The following is an 18,498-nucleotide window of genomic DNA, read 5'->3' on the forward strand; positions in this document are numbered from 1 at the left end:
CGGTGTATGAGTGATCAAGCCAGGCGCAGATCGTCCGTCACACTTCTGTCAGTCTACCCCAGGGCAGATGGAGTCACAGCAGCAGCTTACAACCACCAGGTTTGGAGACCACTTCAAATTGTAAAGAGATTTTAAATAAGACGTTTGCATTGCCTACCTTGAGCACACAGTTGCTGTTGACCAGGAGGTTGCCAGGTTTGATGTCTCGGTGTAAAATGCCAGCAGAATGGAGATATTTTAGACCTGAGGGTTAAAAACAAAAGGTTATAAAGGCTACAGTTTATATATATGTATTTAGGGTGTCCATAAAGTCTCTCTACAGTTTATATCTTATCAATTGCCTTTTGTAATTACATTTTTTTCCCCATTAGATTTGCTCTGTTGTACTCAGTGGCTATAAGAGCTTTTAATCACATTGTAGTTTAGGTATCCTGTTGATTAAAGAGGCATCCTTTTGAATGAGCCCCTAAGAAATGGCTCCTCCTCAAGAGAAAGCACAATGTGTATCATGGTTTATTGAGACAAAGTCAGATACGCAGACTCATGAACAAAGTATAGAAGAGATCCTCCATCTCATCTTTCTATGGGGCTATGTTAAAGATATCATGTGTCAAACAAAGATACAGGACATTACTGAACTAAAGCAAAAGATAACAGATGCGATTAAACCAATGATGAGGCTCTGCTACAGCGAACAAGTCAAGAACATCCAGTCCTGTCTTGATGCGCTTCATAACACTAATAGAGCCCATATAGAGGTGGAGTAAATGAGGTAAAACACTTTGGAAACCACTGAGTACAAAAGAACAAGTCTGATTAAGACATCTTATCAACTTTATGTACACCATGTATTTTTTTTTTCCCCAGCGTGACAAACCTCGGAGGATCTGGTAGAGGAACACTTTGGCGTGGTCCGAGCTCAGAGGCTGCGGAGAAACGATGATTTTATGAAGATCGCTTTGCATCAGTTCAGTCACCACATATCTGACCAATCAGAGTCAAGGATACAACAACATGGACGGAGGGTAAACATTGAAATTAAACGTATTTCATCTCCAGTTTTAATAGGCTGTGTTCACCTTAAAGATGTCAGAATTGTAGATGGAGGACAATGGCCAGTGGTGGAGGAAGCACTCAATTTTGTTAAAGTACAGATACCAGAGCAAAAAATACTGTGTCAAAGTAAAAGTATCACATGAAAAAATGTACTTGTTTAAAAATGTAAAAAGAGTAAAAAGTTAAAATATTTGGTGCAGATTTTGAGGTTATATAAAGCTTCAAATGTGGTGATTTTGGTACAGACGGAAGTTTTTATTTGTATATTTTTGTTTGATCAAATTATGAACATGTTAAAAATAAACCCTCAGCCTTTTCACCAGATCTTAGACAATAATAAAAAAAATAGATTTTTTTAGTCCTGAAGTGGAAAAGAGCGTACAGATATCTGCTCAAATGTAGTGAAGGTAAAAAGTATCCACTTTAAAATGTACTTAAAGCTGCACTGCGCAACTTTTCTGGTGGAGGGTCTGCTACTTACTCATCTCCATGGAGATGTTCTTGCTTGGCCTAGATCGCTCCATGGTATGACATTAAACATATTCATGTAGCATTTACTCATCACGGGTGTTTCCATTGATCAAAAATACAATCATTCCTTCTGTAAATAGGGATGCCTCTCCACAGATCTGAACTGTAACATAGCGTAGTGCTGTAACCTGCTTGCCTTTCTTGTGATAGACAGGTTTAATCTATGCTGTGGAACATTTAGAAAGAAAGATACAAACTTATGCCAAACCTTCTCATTATTATTGGGATTGACTCCACAAAGTTGCCATATTAATCTTATGGCTTAAAGTCCTTTCAACTGACAACAATTACAAGTTTGGGGTTGAATAACTGTCCCACTTTCTGAAGCTACTGTAAGCGAGTGATTTCATTTTTGTTTATTTGTGCTGACAAGACGTTGACTTTGTGCCAGTTTTTGTTTCATGTGGATTGGCCCAGTAATTACGGAGATATTAACCATAAACAAGGTCAAAACATCTGAGAATTCTGACCATAGACTGTGTAAAGAAGTGGACTAAGGGAGAGTGACGTCAATCATAGCGTTCAGCGCCAGTCAAATGAAGATGAAAGAAGGGATTTGTCTGTTATTAATGTTCATATCTTAATTTACAGACACAATAGTGATATAAAAATACCTGAATCATGTAGAGCGGGTTAATACGAACATTTAAGAGCAAAATGACGAGTCTGACAGCAGCAGTTACAGAGAGAGGGGCGAGAGTTTTTCAATAGAAAGTGAATTGGAGCGAGAATCGATGCAGCCGGAAGCGCGCCCATGCTCACTTCCTACTTGTAACACGGCGGCTAGCAGGTTAGCTATGTCCATTTATATATACAGCTCCAGCTCAGTTTAAACTATAGGGACTCTACAGTGTTCTGATATCTGCTTGTTGTTGCGAGTAAAAAGATACATCTCCTCAAAGTAGTCGATGTGTGGAGGTTGGAGAATGTCCAGAGCAGAGAGAACCTGTGGGCACAAACACAAATAGTTTAAACTAAAAAAAACAAAACTAAAATAACTCAAATCTGCAGCGCCACCTACTGATACCATCACATTTAGAGCCTCAACTATTTAAAGCAGACCTATTGTGCTCGTGTCTGCTCTATAGTTATAATCTACGACACCTGTGGATCATTATGTTAGAATTTACACATTTGAAGTCACAAAATTCATTAAAACGACTTCATAAGAGAAACAAGACCGCCGATTTCCAGGTTAGAACACTCCGATGCCGAATGGTAGCTGACGTCGGCGTAAACGTCATCACAACAAAGAGCCGTGTAGCTGTTGGCGCCTCCTATGGGTAGCTGCACATCACACTAGCAAGCCGTGGATTTGTTGTTTTATTTGTACAAAAATGACAATGCAATGCTGCCGAATCCTACGTGTAACACAGACCAAGACAACTAAATTGGAGAATGAAGTGCGTAGGTCACATTGGGCGTGTACAGGTGGAGGTGAAAACGAGGGTTGATCGACAAAATGGAGTCTTGAAAATTAGTGATTAAAGAAAGCTCAAACATGAATCACTCCAAATACAACTTCAGAGGGTAAATGACAAGGGGAAACAACTACAACATGGTTAAAAGCCTCGGGAAAGTCAATTTTGCACAATAGGTCTGCTTCAAGTCTGATTAAAAATGTCTTGCCTCAGTATAAATTGACAAAATGGGGTCAAAATGAGACTGCTGTGTGCTGTCTGCATCTAATTATGAAGCGTTTTTATTGTCCCCAAACCAGGACGTAAAGCTGGTGCGCTGTCAGCATGCTAGTTGTAAGCAGTCTGTTATGAAAAGCACTTATAAATTCACAGTAGTGGGTAATTAGCGTCGGTACAGTGAGGAATATGTATGAACACTGCAAACTGTTCTGCTTTTCATGTTTTTCAGTCTGTAAAAATGTGGTACAGGGCTTTTAATGTTGAGTACTGTTTGAAATAATAGTGATTTTAATAGTACCACACCACACTGAAAAACATGATTCATATTTGAGTAATAGTCTCATTTTGATACATTCCTTTCTTCAGACAATCCAACGATAATATTAAAATGGCACTTACATTTTCATGCTTGAAGAAACACAACATCTTGAGCTCCCGAAACACTCTCTTACAGGACACCAGGTTTTGGAAGACATTTGGCATCTTTTTAAGGGCCACTCTCTTTCCATCTCGCGGGTCTGTTACTGACCTGAGGAGACAAAGAAATTCAGAAAAATAAGTATAATAAAGCCATCTGACCCTCTCCTCTTCCTCCTCTGCTCCATCTGACCCTCTCCTCTTCATCTTCCGCTCCATCTGACCCTCTCCTCTTCATCTTCTGCTCCATCTGACCCTCTCCTCTTCATCCTCTGCTCCATCTGACCCTCTCCTCTGCATCCTCTGCTCCATCTGACCCTCTCCTCTTCATCCTCTGCTCCATCTGACCCTCTCCTCTTCATCTTGTGCTCCATCTGACCCTCTCCTCTTCATCCTCTCCTCTACATTCATTCATTTCTCTTTGCCCTTCCTCTGGGCCTCCTGTCTCCTTGACGCTCTCCATTTTTTTTTTTACCCACAATTCACTACCTCCTCTGTACATGTTAAAAATATTAAAACTAGAAAATTAATATTCTAATTGATTTTCTATAACGTCAAAAGCATATTTTCCAACGAACAGCATGTGTGAATTAAACAAACTCCAGTCGTTTTACCAACATAAAGTACACATGTATAAAAACTGTTAGGGCTGGTGGTACAATACGAATAAGATGTATGTGTCACAACCATTCACCCAATCACACACACATTCATACACCAGTGTACAAGAAATAGTCACATTTCTTTCTCTCTTTGCGATAATGGCGTATTACAACAAAAACATAAGAAATCTCCCCAAGATCTGAGCTGTAGAGGGGTGAAAAACTAACTTCTATGGCTAATTATTGCTTCATTCTGGTATTGCAGCTCGTGACACTTATGATACGGTCTATTTAAAAATGGTTCACTGGGATTATCTTGCAGTATTCTTATTGCATCAGTGACATAAAGTACTTTCAATATTATTGTTTATCGCATCTCCATAGCGACATATGTTTCAAATTTTGCTTTCGTGACAGGCCTATGCACACCCCTCCATTAAAAACACACCGGCTGATCACCGACTGAAACTCGATCTCTCTTAAACTTTAATTACTTGCAAACTATGTCTAGCGTGTAATGAATTGATAAAATTGCATAGGTGCTTTCCTGTATATGTGCAGTACCGGATTAGGCTGTGGTCGGAGTCGCGTTGCCCGCTCCCGGGAGTATAATCCCCGGTTGTTTTGGGAGCAGTGCCTCGTGAGTGTCTTCAGGAGCAGCTTTCTCTGGGCAGAATAAACCCGCTGCAAATAGGATCAAGGCCTGAACAGATGGTGCTCTAAGAACCCAGATCTCACCGTGATCGCTCTATACTCCACTCACCTCCAGGCCACAACCTTCAAAAGGCCACTGGGAGTTGAGCTGTCACGATAACACATTTTGAAGTTCGATATATCTCTTAAGTAAATATAGATGATAAACGATAATACTGAAACTCATTAATGCCACTGACACAACAAACATAGAGCAGATTTAAACCACAAAAACTATTCTAAATCGACAATATTGTTAAAAAACCATGAGCTGCAATAAATAAACAGCAGAATGAGACACTTTAGTACTTAGTTTGCATCTGAATAAATCACTTCTGTAGCTTATTACAACCTTTTTACGGATTAAATCTTATCTACAGCCAACAAAACAACCCAAAAATTCCCAGAAAAAGTACACACATTGAAGACTGACCCCCCAAAAATATTGTTCCAGCTTCATAAACTGAACGATAAGTCGATATAGTGATTGGCGAGACAGGCCTACTTCACCAAGCCATCGGGAAAGTTTGATATATAGCTACAGAGAAATATTGTGATAAACGATAACACTGAAACTACTTTATGCCACTAACACATTAACTACAAATTAGGATCACGAGTAAGCCATTTAGAAATATAGAGTCTCATTAAAAGCGGATGAGCTGCAACATATAAACAGCAGAATTAACCACTCATTAGAGGTCAAAAATCAAATAAATAAAAATAAAAAATATATATAAAAAAAATCAAATAATAAATAAATAAATAAAAATTACTACCCTTTTAAACAACCGTAAATACTAAGCCCCAAAATGTGTTGTTCTTGCATTAATTTACACAATGATTCGACATACACAGACCTACGATTCAGCTGTGTACACAGACTGTGGTGGATGAAATGTCTTGCCCAAGGACACAACAACTGTGGAAGCTAGATTTGAACCGCCAACCTTTGGATCACTGGACAAACACTCTACCAACTGAGCCACTGTCGCCATTTTAATTCAGTTACAGTTAAAGTTAAATTTTTTTTTTTACAGTTAAATTTTTTCCATGTAATTACATACAATCAGTTCTGCTTCAGTACAGACATATTTTAGGGTGAAAATGGGGCCAAAATCTGCTGTCGGCATCAAATTATAGCGTTATAAATTAAATTAAATTAATTTATAGAGCAGGGGGTCTGTTGTCCCAGGCCCCAGGGTTTTAGAGACCCAGAATTGGACCATCATCCTATTCATTTATATTAGAAGGGGGCCCATGTGAGGCGCCGAAATTTCTGTCGACGGCCCTGTCTCTGCAAGTTGCGAAAAGTGCTTATAAACTCATCGTGGTGAATATTTAGGATGTTCTGAATGCATAAGTTAAGTGAGGAATAACTGGACCAATGTGGACTGTTTAATACAGGAAAAACCTTTATTATTCCTGGGTTTGTAAAAAGTAAACTCTAAGCAGAAAACCTCTATTAAAACATATATCGTAAATCAATTTGAAATCACAACGCTTCTTAGAAAAATCCATTATTATTATTATATTTTTCCCCAAACTGTTCAGTATTCCTGTTCTTCCTGATCCTCTGTTTTGGTTCTGGAGATTAGCTCGTTTAGCTCCAGACTTTGATTCCTAAAATAGCCGTGAGTCTGCTGCCACTCACCCCTCGAGCCTCGAAATGTTTGTGTTTGTCTCATGTTTATCAGAAACAACGCGACAGGAAGCAGTACACCCAGACTCCCACAGAGCTTTTCAGACCAAATATAATACGACAGACTACAATGGATCAGCTCACGAGTAAAATAGGAGAGATCAAGCATAATAGTGATGATTAAAAATGGCTTCCCTGTGTGTAAATCGCTCCTGTGTTTTAGATGGAAGTGATGACACAGATAGAGGGATTCTGTTTAAGAACTCACGGCTGCTTCCTCGGCTTTCAAATCCTAGTTGGACATTTAAATTGATGTGATAAGACCAGCGGTGAAAAAAGCACTCAGCTTTCCTCGAGTATTTTTTGCTCCAGTATCTGTACTTTTACACATAAAAAAACTACTTCAGTTCTTAAGTATTAAAGTACCCGTTTAAAAATGTACTTAAAGATTTGGGGATCTATAATAAAGCTTAAAATGTAGTGATTTTGATACAGATTTGTGTTGAATTTTGTTCAACAGAAACAGCTGAATTGATTTTCTATTTGTATATTTTTGTTTGCTCAAACTATGACCTTGATAAAAATAAACCCTCAGTCTTTTCAGCAGGTCTCAGACTATAATCAAAAATACTTTCCCTTTTCAGTCCAGTTCAAAAACGTAGATTGAGAGCAGTATCTGTACTTTTTGCTCCAGTAAAAAGCATCCACTTAAAAATGTACCCAAGTGTATATTTTTAGGTATCTGTCACTGGATAAGACTATTTTCTGGTCGTGGTCGGCCCAGAAAGTCGCATTATGTTAAGTTTTATTTATACAAAGCTGTTCTGTAGTTACTCAAGAGATAAATAACAGCCACATAACACACGTCTTGTTTTACTTTTGTTGTTGTAAATACTGTTTTCAGTCTCTGGCTTTAAGTATCTACCGATCCCTGATATCAGCCAATACCAGAGCAAAGTACTGAAATCGGTATCGGAACTGAAAGAGCTGGATTAGTTGGTAGTTTACCTTTGTGTAGTCAGTATCACATTACACACTCAAATCTCTGCCTTTATCAGGGTTAAAGAGGGGGTATTATGTGAAACGTTTTGGAGCTTTTCTATGTTATAATGTCGTTTACTCATCAAAAACACATCTGAAGAGGTTTTAGATGTCATCCATGCATGTTTGAGTAATCTAGCGATCTCTCACTGAAGCTAAAGCTCAGTCTACGAAACCAGAAAGCTCTCTGCAGCGCCCTCTACGCTCCAGGGTCAAAACCGAAACTTTTAATCAAATTTTTTAATACGTCGTTTTTGATGGATATAGCATTTTCAACATGTAACGTGGTGATCTAAATATGTTATGTGTTAGCAGTTAATACCCCATAGAAGTAAAATACCCCCTCTTTAATAAAAATGCTGCTTTCACATTACAGCAGCAGAGGACCAGGCCTCGTCAGGAGTGAATGAGTCAGACTAAAAGAACACAGGTGCTCCGCTCAGCACAAGACGTTCTGCTCGCAAAATGGACATGAAACTGCTGCAGATTAAGTTACAACAGGAAGATGTGGTCCCATGCAATATGCAAATGTGTGGGTGTATAAAATGGGTCACCTATAACCTTCTGACTACTGCAGGACAAGAGGGCAAAACTCTAAAATTAAAGGAATGCATTAAACTTGTCTGTATCTGAGCTAGAGTTGTCAAAAAGTATCAAAAATCAGAACTGATGTCGAAGCTAGAAACTCATTTGGGCAGGTATCAATACTAAAAAATTACATTCAAAAGACAGAAATGAACCTTTCCTGAATAGCTTTAGAATGATAGAACGAAGTAAAAGACACATAGACTAGTATACACCCATGGACCAGTGGTGGACGGTAACGAAGTACAAGTAATAAAGTAGTGTACTTAAGTAAAGTACAGATACCTAAAATTCGACTTAAGGAAATTTTGCAGTGAATACTTTTACTTTCACTTCACTACATTTGAGAGCAGTACCAGTACTTTCTACTCCACTACATTTTTGAACTGGACTGAAAAGGAACAAGTACTTTTCACATGATTTGAGGCGTTATTTTTACCATGCTCGTGGTAACGTCCTGACTAAAGTTTGAGTTCAAGCTTCAGCTTTGAGCAAACAAAAAGAAATACACAAAATTAAGAAATTAATACAAATTGCTGCTATTGACCAAAATATGTATCACTTTAAATCAATATCACGACATTTACAGTTTAACAAATAGCAACACTGGTGTGAAAACTTAACTCTTACTCTACATTTTTCAAACAGGTACTTAAACGCTTTTAGTTAAGTACATATTTTCATGTGATACTTTTACTTGAGTAACTTTTTACCTGTGTAGTACTTTTACAGTAACAAAATTGAGGACTTCTTCCACCACTGCCATGGACCACTGTGGAACATACCTGGACACTGAGGGATTACACAGATATAAGGCCACATGGGAATATGAAAGAAAGTACTACCATTTAATGCTGAAAATCACATTCTATTGACTAAATAAAGCGTGTTTTTATGCTTGATTACAGTCATTCCAAAGAACTGAGACAGAGAAATTCTAATAGTCATTTTGTCGTACATTCAAATGGAGCAAAGGATCATGGTCTTTGTAGTTCCCTCTGTTTCTAACTGTTGCTATTTTGTGATGGCCCATGATATTATTGCGAGAACTTTAACAATAAAGAGAAATATCATGATGAACGATAATATGTTACATCATTGACACCGTAACAACACACGATAATCCCAGTAAAGTAAACCATTTTTTAAATATGAACCCATAAAAGTTACTTACTCAACCGTCTACAGCTCAAATTGTATAATATTACAACTAAAATAACAAGAATCTGTCCCATTATTGTAACAAAATTGTACCCAAAGTATATTGTTCCAGCCTTCATAAACAGATCAATGAGCCGATATAGTAATGACAGGCCTATTGTTACATCTCTAATCGAAATCTAGTTTTTCAAATCCAAGAAACTTATTCAAAATTATTAATAATGCAGCTCCACCACTATTGAAAAAATATATTCAACTTGAACAAACTACCGGATCCACTCGCTCCTCTGTGAACCCAAATTGCACCGGTCCAAATAGAGCCCTTTGCTTTTCAAACCGTTAGACAGTTAAATCAGCTCTGAAATTGTAGAGTTGAATAATTTTACTAGAAATATGAAAAAGTACATTTTAGCTAATCAAATGTGTCCACATCAGTCTAGTTAATTTGTCCTGTTCTGTTTCGCTGTAAAAACCTGCACATAATGATTTTTTTATTGGTTTGGACTGTAGGAAACTGTCCTGGACATTACTGCTAATGTTAATGATGAACTGTTAGTCAATGTAACTGTGATGAAATGTGTATTTTTAATGTGCCCTTCCCAAGGACTGCACATGGAAAGTAACAGTAGCTAAACCTGGTACAAATCATCTTTTCTTTTCAAAGATTAATGAATTTGTACATGGTCCCTGACAAATAAACAATAAAGAAAGAATCATAACAGCACTACTCTGTAAGGGTGCAGGAGGTAAAGTACAGTTTGGGACTCACCAGACGACCCCGAAGGCCCCGTACCCGATGGGCCGGTCGGGCTCTATGTCGAGCTGAGGCTGCAGGTGGTGCTGGTGGTGATGGTGGTGGTGGTGGGCTTTGACCGAGGCCGCCTGCACCTGGGCGGGGGCAGCTGCGGCGGCTGGTCCTGGAGCCTGTCCCGGAGCCGGAGAGGGGAAGTAGGGCTGCTGCTGCCCCGGGTTCAACATGACCGCAGCTGCCCCAGTGGACGCATGCTGCTGTAGGGAGTGGACAGCCGCCGCGGAGCCTGGAGCCTGGAAGAGACGTGACCAGATGGAGTTATAGAGGTCAGAGGTCAGTGTAGTAGGCCTGTCATGAGGAAACTATATCGACTTGTTCAGTACATTATTCCAGAAATTGTCGTGGGCACCGCCATCATCATTTGGGTTTTATCGTTTTGTATGGAGCTGGCGGTTTTGACAGCAAATAAACTCTATTTGGACTACAAAGCTGTTTTAAAGCCTCCCACAGAAAGGGGGCAGTGTTGACTTGTTGGCGCACATGAACATAAAGCATTGTACACAAATAAACACTACTTTATATTATATTTTGAGGCAAAACTTTTCCCGAATTTGCCATAGAAAAGAATGGGATTTCCTCTTAATTGGAAAAGCCACCACAAAGAAAGTGCAGTTTAGAACGTTTAGAGGCAAAAATGGGAAATAAATAACTAAATATAGATGATAAACGATAATGTTGAAACTAATTTATGCCACAGACACAAAAACCCAAGAGCAGATTTAAACCACAAAAGCTATTCTAAATCTACAATATTGTTAAAAACTCGCAGCAATAAATAAACAGCAGAATGAAACACTAATCGTTAGTTTGCATCTGTAATGAGTCAAGTTATTAATTCACCCTTTTGAGGCTTAAATCTTATCATATAGCCAAAAACTAACCCAAATTTCCCCAGTAGTGCAAAGAAAAAGTACTACTGGAGAATAGTTAACAGTAAATTTTGACCCAAAAAATATTACTCTACCTAGTAATTATCGTGCCTTTTTGGGGGTAAATATTTATATGTGGGACTTTATTTGTACTACTGAGAACTAATCAAGTATTTATTTTTGTACATTTAAAAAGACTTTTTGAAGGATAATTCTGCTTTATATTTTGGTTTCAATAGTATCGTCAGCTTGAGTGCTCAGAAAAATTTCTTTCACCTACCCCCTATCCCCGCCCACTACTCTGTCCTCACTTGTGACCATTATTTCATTCTGACTCATACATGGGGACACACAGAACCAAATATTTGCTGGATAGGATATCGGTTCAGCTGATATCCTGGTTGGACATATATGTTGATGTAATAAGACGTATTCACGGGTCATAATTGGCCCAAAAAGTCTCAATGTTTGAACTTTTATCTATACAAAGTTGTTCTGTCGTTGCGTCAGAGATAAATAACAGCTACATAACACATCTGCCTTATTTTAGTTTTGTTTTAAGGAAATAAATGCTTGGGAATCAGCAGATAGCATCGAAATCGGTAATGGAACTGAAAAAGCTGGGTTGGTGAATCCTTACTCATACATGTTGCGTTCAAAAATGCAATGTAGCCATTTTAGAGCAAGTAAATATAAATATGCTACTTGTTATGGTAAATAGCACTATAAGGGGGTGGAGCTTTATCAGTTCGGCAGCTTTGAACTGGAAGCGAATGGACCCGTTATTGGACCTGTTATTAAACCATTTTAGATGTTCTGATTTTACAGGGAACAAAATGTAAAAAAATAAGGTTTCAATGATCAAGACAAATATGAAAAATCACAGTTTAGAGAGTAGAGTTTGTCAGTGTGCGGTGTGTACCTGCAGGGGGTGCTGTGGTGCATGGTGGTGCTGCAGGTGAGGTCCGGGCAGGTGCTGCAGTTGGTGGTGATGATGAGCCACTGCTGAGGAGCCTCCACTGTACGCCGCCATCGCCCCACACAGAGCCATGTACCAGAGAGGGGCTCGGCGCTACGGGACCAACCGCGGAAAGCTGTGGGACAAACAGAGACCGGGTCAGGGGGCATTTACAACCAATGAAGGAAAGCAGGTAACTGAAGATAACGAATCCCAATACCACTATACACTACTTTTATTAAAGAATGCCATTTACTTGCCGGCATAGACTGTATAAAGAAGTGGACTAAGTGAGTATGACGTCACCATAGCAACACCGTCAATCAAACCTGTTTCTAACTCTAGGAAGAGCGACCTCGGGAAACGGAGGCGCCTGATTTGTCTGTTATTCATGTTCATATCTTGAGGACACAATAGCGAAATATAAAAACACTAAGATCATGTAGAGCGGGTTAATACGAACATTTGAGACCAAAATGACAAGCCTGACAACAGCAGTTACAGAGAGAGGGGCCACAGTTTTTCAATAGAAAGTGAATTGAAGCCAGATTCGATGAAGCCGGAAGATCGTCCATGATCACTCCCTATTTGGAGCAGGGCAGCTAGCAGGTTAGCTATGTCCATTTATATATAGTCTATGATCTCAAGCCAGAACCAAACACGATCGTCCAATCAGATTCTGCAGAAATCCGACATGTTTTTCAGTCCTTTTTCCTCGTAAGCAGCCATATTTGTTTTGATACAGACGGACTATGCATGTCCCTGATTGGCTAATCCACCTGTGAGTCACGCCCATCTGAACTCAGGGGGATTCTATGGGACAAGTGTTTTCTGGATCACAGGCGATTCACAACATAAAGATCCTTTAATGTTTCCATCTGTATATACTAGTTCTGTTATGGACCAAGACCATATTTTTGTTTCGATACTTGTTCAAATAATTCTCTAGTTTGGATTAAAGCTGAGCGATATGACTTTTCTTCCATAAAAATCCCAGATCCTAAACAAGAAACACTTTAATCAGAGCCATTTAACACAAAAGAAGCCCAATGACTCCACTGTCAGGCTCCAATTCACTAAACCTCCAACTTTCAAATTCTCCCACTTCTAACTCTCAAGTTTTAACAATGGAGAAAGAGACTGAGACGAGTCCAGGGAATCAGAGCCATCCTCACAAACACCAAAGGCACTTTCACTGAACTTTACCTAGAGAGGAGAATTAATATGCAGGTAAGAGCGCTGGATGAATCACAATCTAATGAAAATCACCAAAAGAAAGGGAGCAAATACCCAAAAGCTGCAGTTATTTTGGTGATAGAATATTATACAGAACTCAAGGTCCATTCTTTGTGGCGTATCTTTTGTATAAAACTGCTTAAAATGTAGACCTCCAACTACATAAATGTTATTAAAGTCTGTCATGGAACATAACAAAGTAAAAGTAGTACATATACCTACAATTAATACTTAAGTAAATTTTAAACTGGATACTTTTTACTTTTACGTCACTTCATCTGAGAACAGCATCTGTACTTTCTGCTCCATTACATTTTTGAACAGGACTCAAAAGTGAAAGTATTTCGTTATTATTGTTTGAGACCTGCTGAAAAGGCTGAGGGTTTATTTTTAACATGTTCGTAGTTTGAGGAAATAAAAATATACGAATAAAAAACAGCTAGAAAAAAAACCTATGAATTCAATTGTATCTGTTGAACAAAATTCAGCGCAAATCTTTATCAAAATCACTACATTTGAAGTTTTACAAGACCTCAAAATCTGTGAGAAATACTTTTACTTTTTCCTCTTTAAGTAGATTTTAAACATATACTTTAATACTTTTATGTAAGTAGATTCTTTCATGTGATACTTTTACCCGAGCGGAACAAAATTGAGTACTTCTTCCGTCACTGTTAAAGAAGAACTATGTAACTTTTCTGGTTGTGGGTGTCATCTGCCAGGAATGATCTACAGTATGGCATTAAACATCACCATAGTGACACACAGGTGATGCCAACAGAGCAAATTACAGGTCAGGTCTGTGGAGATGCAACCCCGCTCACAGTAAGACACTGCACATTTCACGCCTTTTTTGAGAAATAAAAACACGAAAGAAGAAATGAATTAAAGATTGATAGAATGCAACATTGTGGAACATTCTAGACATAGCAATAACATCTCTGTGTAGACCGGCAGGTGGCGAGGCTTCCCCCATAAAAAATACATGGTGTACCTTTAAAAGCTTCTTCTTATGTAACTTTGGATTAGTTTAGCAGAAAATGTCTCGCTCTAAACGTGCTTCAAATGTGTGGTCTCACTATATAAGCGAAGTTGCACATTTTGATGCAAACGCAATATTAGTCGGAAAATACTACAGCTCCTTCTCATACTTTTAGTGTTAAAAAGGTCCTATATTACGCAAAATGGACTCTTGTAATCTTTAAATCATTTTATAATGTTGATACCTCCTCAAAAACAGACCTGGAGCTGTGTTTTGTTTCATTCACACATGTTTAAGTAATCTGTTATTATTAGTCTGTCTACATTTCCAAAGCTCAAAATGCTCTGTTCCACCTTGTGATGTCATGAAGTGGTAGTTTTCAAATTAACAGCTACATTTTACCTTTAGTTCGGTAGAGTTTGGTAATTCCAGGGCTGAAATCATCCAAATGATTCAGGTGACGGTGTGTGGAGTTTAAAAACACAGTGGAGCACTTCCTGTATCACCACATGACATCACAAGGTGGAACAAGGTGTTTCTGTTTGAGAGAAGAACTCATCCTAAATATGCAGGGTTTGTGTGTTAAACATGTGCGAATGAAACAAAACACAACTCCAGGTCTGTTTGTGATGAGGAAACAACATTATAATATAGATCAGAAAATAAGGTAATATGAGCCCTTTAAAGTAGCAGTAGTAGTAGTTGTAGTAGTAGTAATAGTAGTACTTTTCTCAAGACGATATAAATGTATGTGGTGCGACAGTGAGGCAGATTGTGTGATATTTTAATTCTGATTGGTGACAGTTGGAAAGCTGTTATATCCGAGTTCATTCATTCGTCAGGATCACTGCCCATGACTCACCGACTTTATAAAAAGAATCAAATATGTTGTATTTTTTTATTTTGAGGGTTTGGATGAAGTTGCTCATTTCTACCGTTGAAGGATGTGACCACGTACTGCAAAAGCCAGTTTGGGCTCTTGGGTTCGGGGCTTTCTAAATCAGAAAAACTACTCTTCCTTTAAAGCTACACTGACGGACATTCTCAGAAGACGTGCCCTCGAGTTACTCTAAACTCACAGATCCAGTTTATGTGATATGTTCTGGGACATGCTTCACTTCAGTTAAATAGTAATTATTTTGTAATGAGTTAATTAAATAGGGGAGTATCTTTGAGTGTATATTTTGTTAATGTCCTAGTGATTAATGACTAGTAGTACTGAAATTCTAGTATCGTGACACCAGTACAAGGAAGTACTTTGAATGTACATTTTGTCAATTTCCTGATTGATTCATTCCCGTTCCTGTTAATTCCCATAATTCTTCCTAAATATGTTTACAGCTGCCCCGGGGCAAACTACCAGTGATGTGGGTGTAGTTCTACTATGGCCTTTTCAGTGAGTCACAAATCCATAATCTTTTTTTTTTTCTTGCATTTCACCATCAGCTGAGATATTCTGAATAGGATGCTGTCATAAAACAACTTTAAAAGGATCTATATTACACACAGTTGATTCTTATGAGCTTTAAGCCATGTTATAAGACTGATACCTTCTCACAAACGTTCCTGGAGTTGTGTTTTGTTTCATTCACACATGTTTGAGTAATCCTGCATTATCTGTTTGTCTATATCTGCTAAGCTCAAAATGCTCTGTTCCACCTTGTGATGTCATGAAGTGGTAGTTTTCAAGTTAACAGCTACTTTTTACCTTTAGTTCAGTAGAGATTTGGATGATTTCAGATGTGGAATTGACAATGACTCTAGTGAAGGTGTACGGCGTTTAAAAAACACAGTGGAGCACTTCCTGTATTACCACGTGACATCACAAGGTGGAACTGAGTGTTTTCTGCTTGGAGAACTCAGCCTAAATATGCAGGATTTGAGGGTTTAACATGTGTGAATGAAACAAAACACAACTCCAGGTCCGTTTGTGATGAGGAAACAACATTAAAACATAAATCAGAAAATAGTGTAATATGTGCGCTTTAATTTGACTACTTCTATTTAACATCTTACCTTTGCTACCAACTGGAGAGAGCCATTCACTGTCAATATGCTTCAAATGTGATGTAGGATGCGAGGGCAGAACTTCACCAAACTTAGACAAAACATCTTCAACTTCAATTTACCACTAAAGTCATATCAGAGCTCCTTCAGTTTAAAAAAAAAAACCTTAAAAATATCTCCAACTTTAAATGGCCATAAGGAGCAGAGCAGGATGACAGTATGCCTTGGCCAAACTTGTGAAGCGCTTTGGGTTGAAATGATCCAACATGAGGTCCGTTCAAATCCACGGGGAGAAAGAGCAGTGGCTTTTTATCATAACGCCAGCTAGGATCTGACCCACTTATTAAAAATGAATATTCTCCGCAGGAATGAACCGAGCCAAGTGCACCTGCAACCAAGAAAAAGTGTGTCCAGTATAATAAAACAACCCGCTCCCCCCTTGTGGATGAATAAACCCTAGATGTCCGTCATCATAGCCGAAGAGGGGCGCCCTATCCCCCGATGAAACGCCTCTCCAGGGAACAGTGTGATCCAAAGCGTGTCACATGGGCAGCAACGCATTCATTTTTTAAAAGTGGCCAAGTTTTCCACACGTGTAAGTGGCTCTTCATAGGACAAAACATGTACAAACAAAGCGCAATAACCGTGCGTCTTTTCCGATGAGGTCAGTAGTTACGCGAGGCTAATCTTCCCTTTTCTCCCAGGCGTAATCAACTAACGCGGTGCTGATCCGGTGCAAAGGAGGTGTATCCCTTTAGGCCCGGGTTACAAAGCGGAGAAGCCAAGCGGCGACTGCAGGCCCGAGCCTCGGTCAATCCGCGGTTCGCACTTCACATATTACGCACGGAACAACGCAAACGAACCTGCTTCATCATTTGGACACGGTGGTGACGGAGGCTTCGGCCATGACGCAAAAACCACGACCAGGGAAACGCACGGAAACGCCTGCTACCTCTGCTGCTGGCTTGCTGTAGATCCAACTTCTTTCCCCATAGACAGCGCGTAAGAGTTTAACGTGCGTCCTGCGGTGCCATTTCGCGCGTATCCAAAAAAACGAGAGACTTAAAGATTCAGGGAAAGTTGAGCGGTTTGTCCGAGGTGCTACTGAAATCTCGACAGTGGACTCCAAAAAAGCACCAGCCAAAAGGGGGCTCGTTGACAGCTTGTAGCGAAATCAAAACAAGCACAGCTCTTCTTCCGTTTATCCGCGGCTGTCAGCGCAGGAAGTGAACCGCTGATCCAAAGGCGACAGTGGAGTGGGTTAGGTCAGCGGGCACGACGCGAGCCCACGTTGCGTTGTTACCGCTGACATGTTTGCAAGAAAAAGTCCCCGGGCTAAAATGCAACTAGATTTGGATCCAACATGGTGAACAAAACCGGAGCTGCTCGGCGGTGAGATTATGCAGCGCGCCGGGCCAATAGGAGAGCGCGGAGCCGTGACGCAGGGGGGATCTGGAGTGAGTGAAGGCCGACGCAGCCAGTGGAGCGATGCGCTTCGGGGACGGGATTACCACCAGGCAACAGCACCGTGTGACAGGCGCGGGGAGGCGGGGAGGAGGCGGCGGGGAGGCGGGGACCAGAGCTGAGGGCCAAAAGAATGAACGAACAAGTGCAAGTTCTGTTCATTCCACTGGGGACGATGTGAATAGAAAAGTTGATTTTATTACATTCATTTGTTTGAGGCAGACAAACAAAAACTAAATGCGCAATGAGATTATAATTTCAGATGCTCAAATGTGAATATCAAATACACTGACAATGTAGTATGATACACGACAATTCAAAAGGGAAGCCTATAATAATAATAATAATAATAATAATAATAATAATAATAATAATAATAATTACAATAATGATAATAATAATAATAATAATTACAATAATGATAATAATAATAATAATAATTACAATAATGATAATAATAATAATAATAATAACGATAATGATGATAATAATAATAATACGCCTTACGCTTATAATGCACTTTACAGGTATGTCAACGCCTCTCAAAGCGCTGCACTGTGGTCATTATTCATTCATTCCATACTCTACGGTGGTAAGATACTATTGTAGCCACAGCTGCCTTAGGACAGAGTTACAGAACCGAGGCCGCGCCATCAGCTCCTCCGACAACCGACAATGTTCACACACCACTTTCATACAAGACAATGTGGGTGAAGTGTCTTGCCTAATGACTTGGTCCAAGCGGGAATTGATCCTTCAGGTTGGGGGACCACTGCACTATCCACTGGGCCAACTTTATTGAT

The 18,498-nt window shown here is 39.3% G+C and overlaps 1 protein-coding gene across 1 annotated transcript in view; it reads right to left on the reverse strand.

The window, feature by feature from the left end:
• Positions 1-17,700, reverse strand: part of nlk2 (nemo-like kinase, type 2) — a 31,056-nt gene extending 13,356 nt beyond the window's left edge. The window contains exons 1-7 of the mRNA XM_033977553.2: positions 16,241-17,700; positions 11,971-12,142; positions 10,138-10,412; positions 3,627-3,756; positions 2,478-2,533; positions 878-984; positions 158-243 (exon numbers count right to left, since the gene is read on the reverse strand). Coding sequence (XP_033833444.1) covers positions 158-243; positions 878-984; positions 2,478-2,533; positions 3,627-3,756; positions 10,138-10,412; positions 11,971-12,099 — 783 coding nt within the window. The 5' untranslated portion in view covers positions 12,100-12,142; positions 16,241-17,700. The remainder of the gene's footprint in view (positions 1-157; positions 244-877; positions 985-2,477; positions 2,534-3,626; positions 3,757-10,137; positions 10,413-11,970; positions 12,143-16,240) is intronic.
• Between the last annotated feature and the right edge of the window lie 798 nt (positions 17,701-18,498).

Source organism: Periophthalmus magnuspinnatus, chromosome 13, assembly GCF_009829125.3.
Source record: "Periophthalmus magnuspinnatus isolate fPerMag1 chromosome 13, fPerMag1.2.pri, whole genome shotgun sequence".
NCBI lineage: Eukaryota > Metazoa > Chordata > Actinopteri > Gobiiformes > Gobiidae > Periophthalmus > Periophthalmus magnuspinnatus.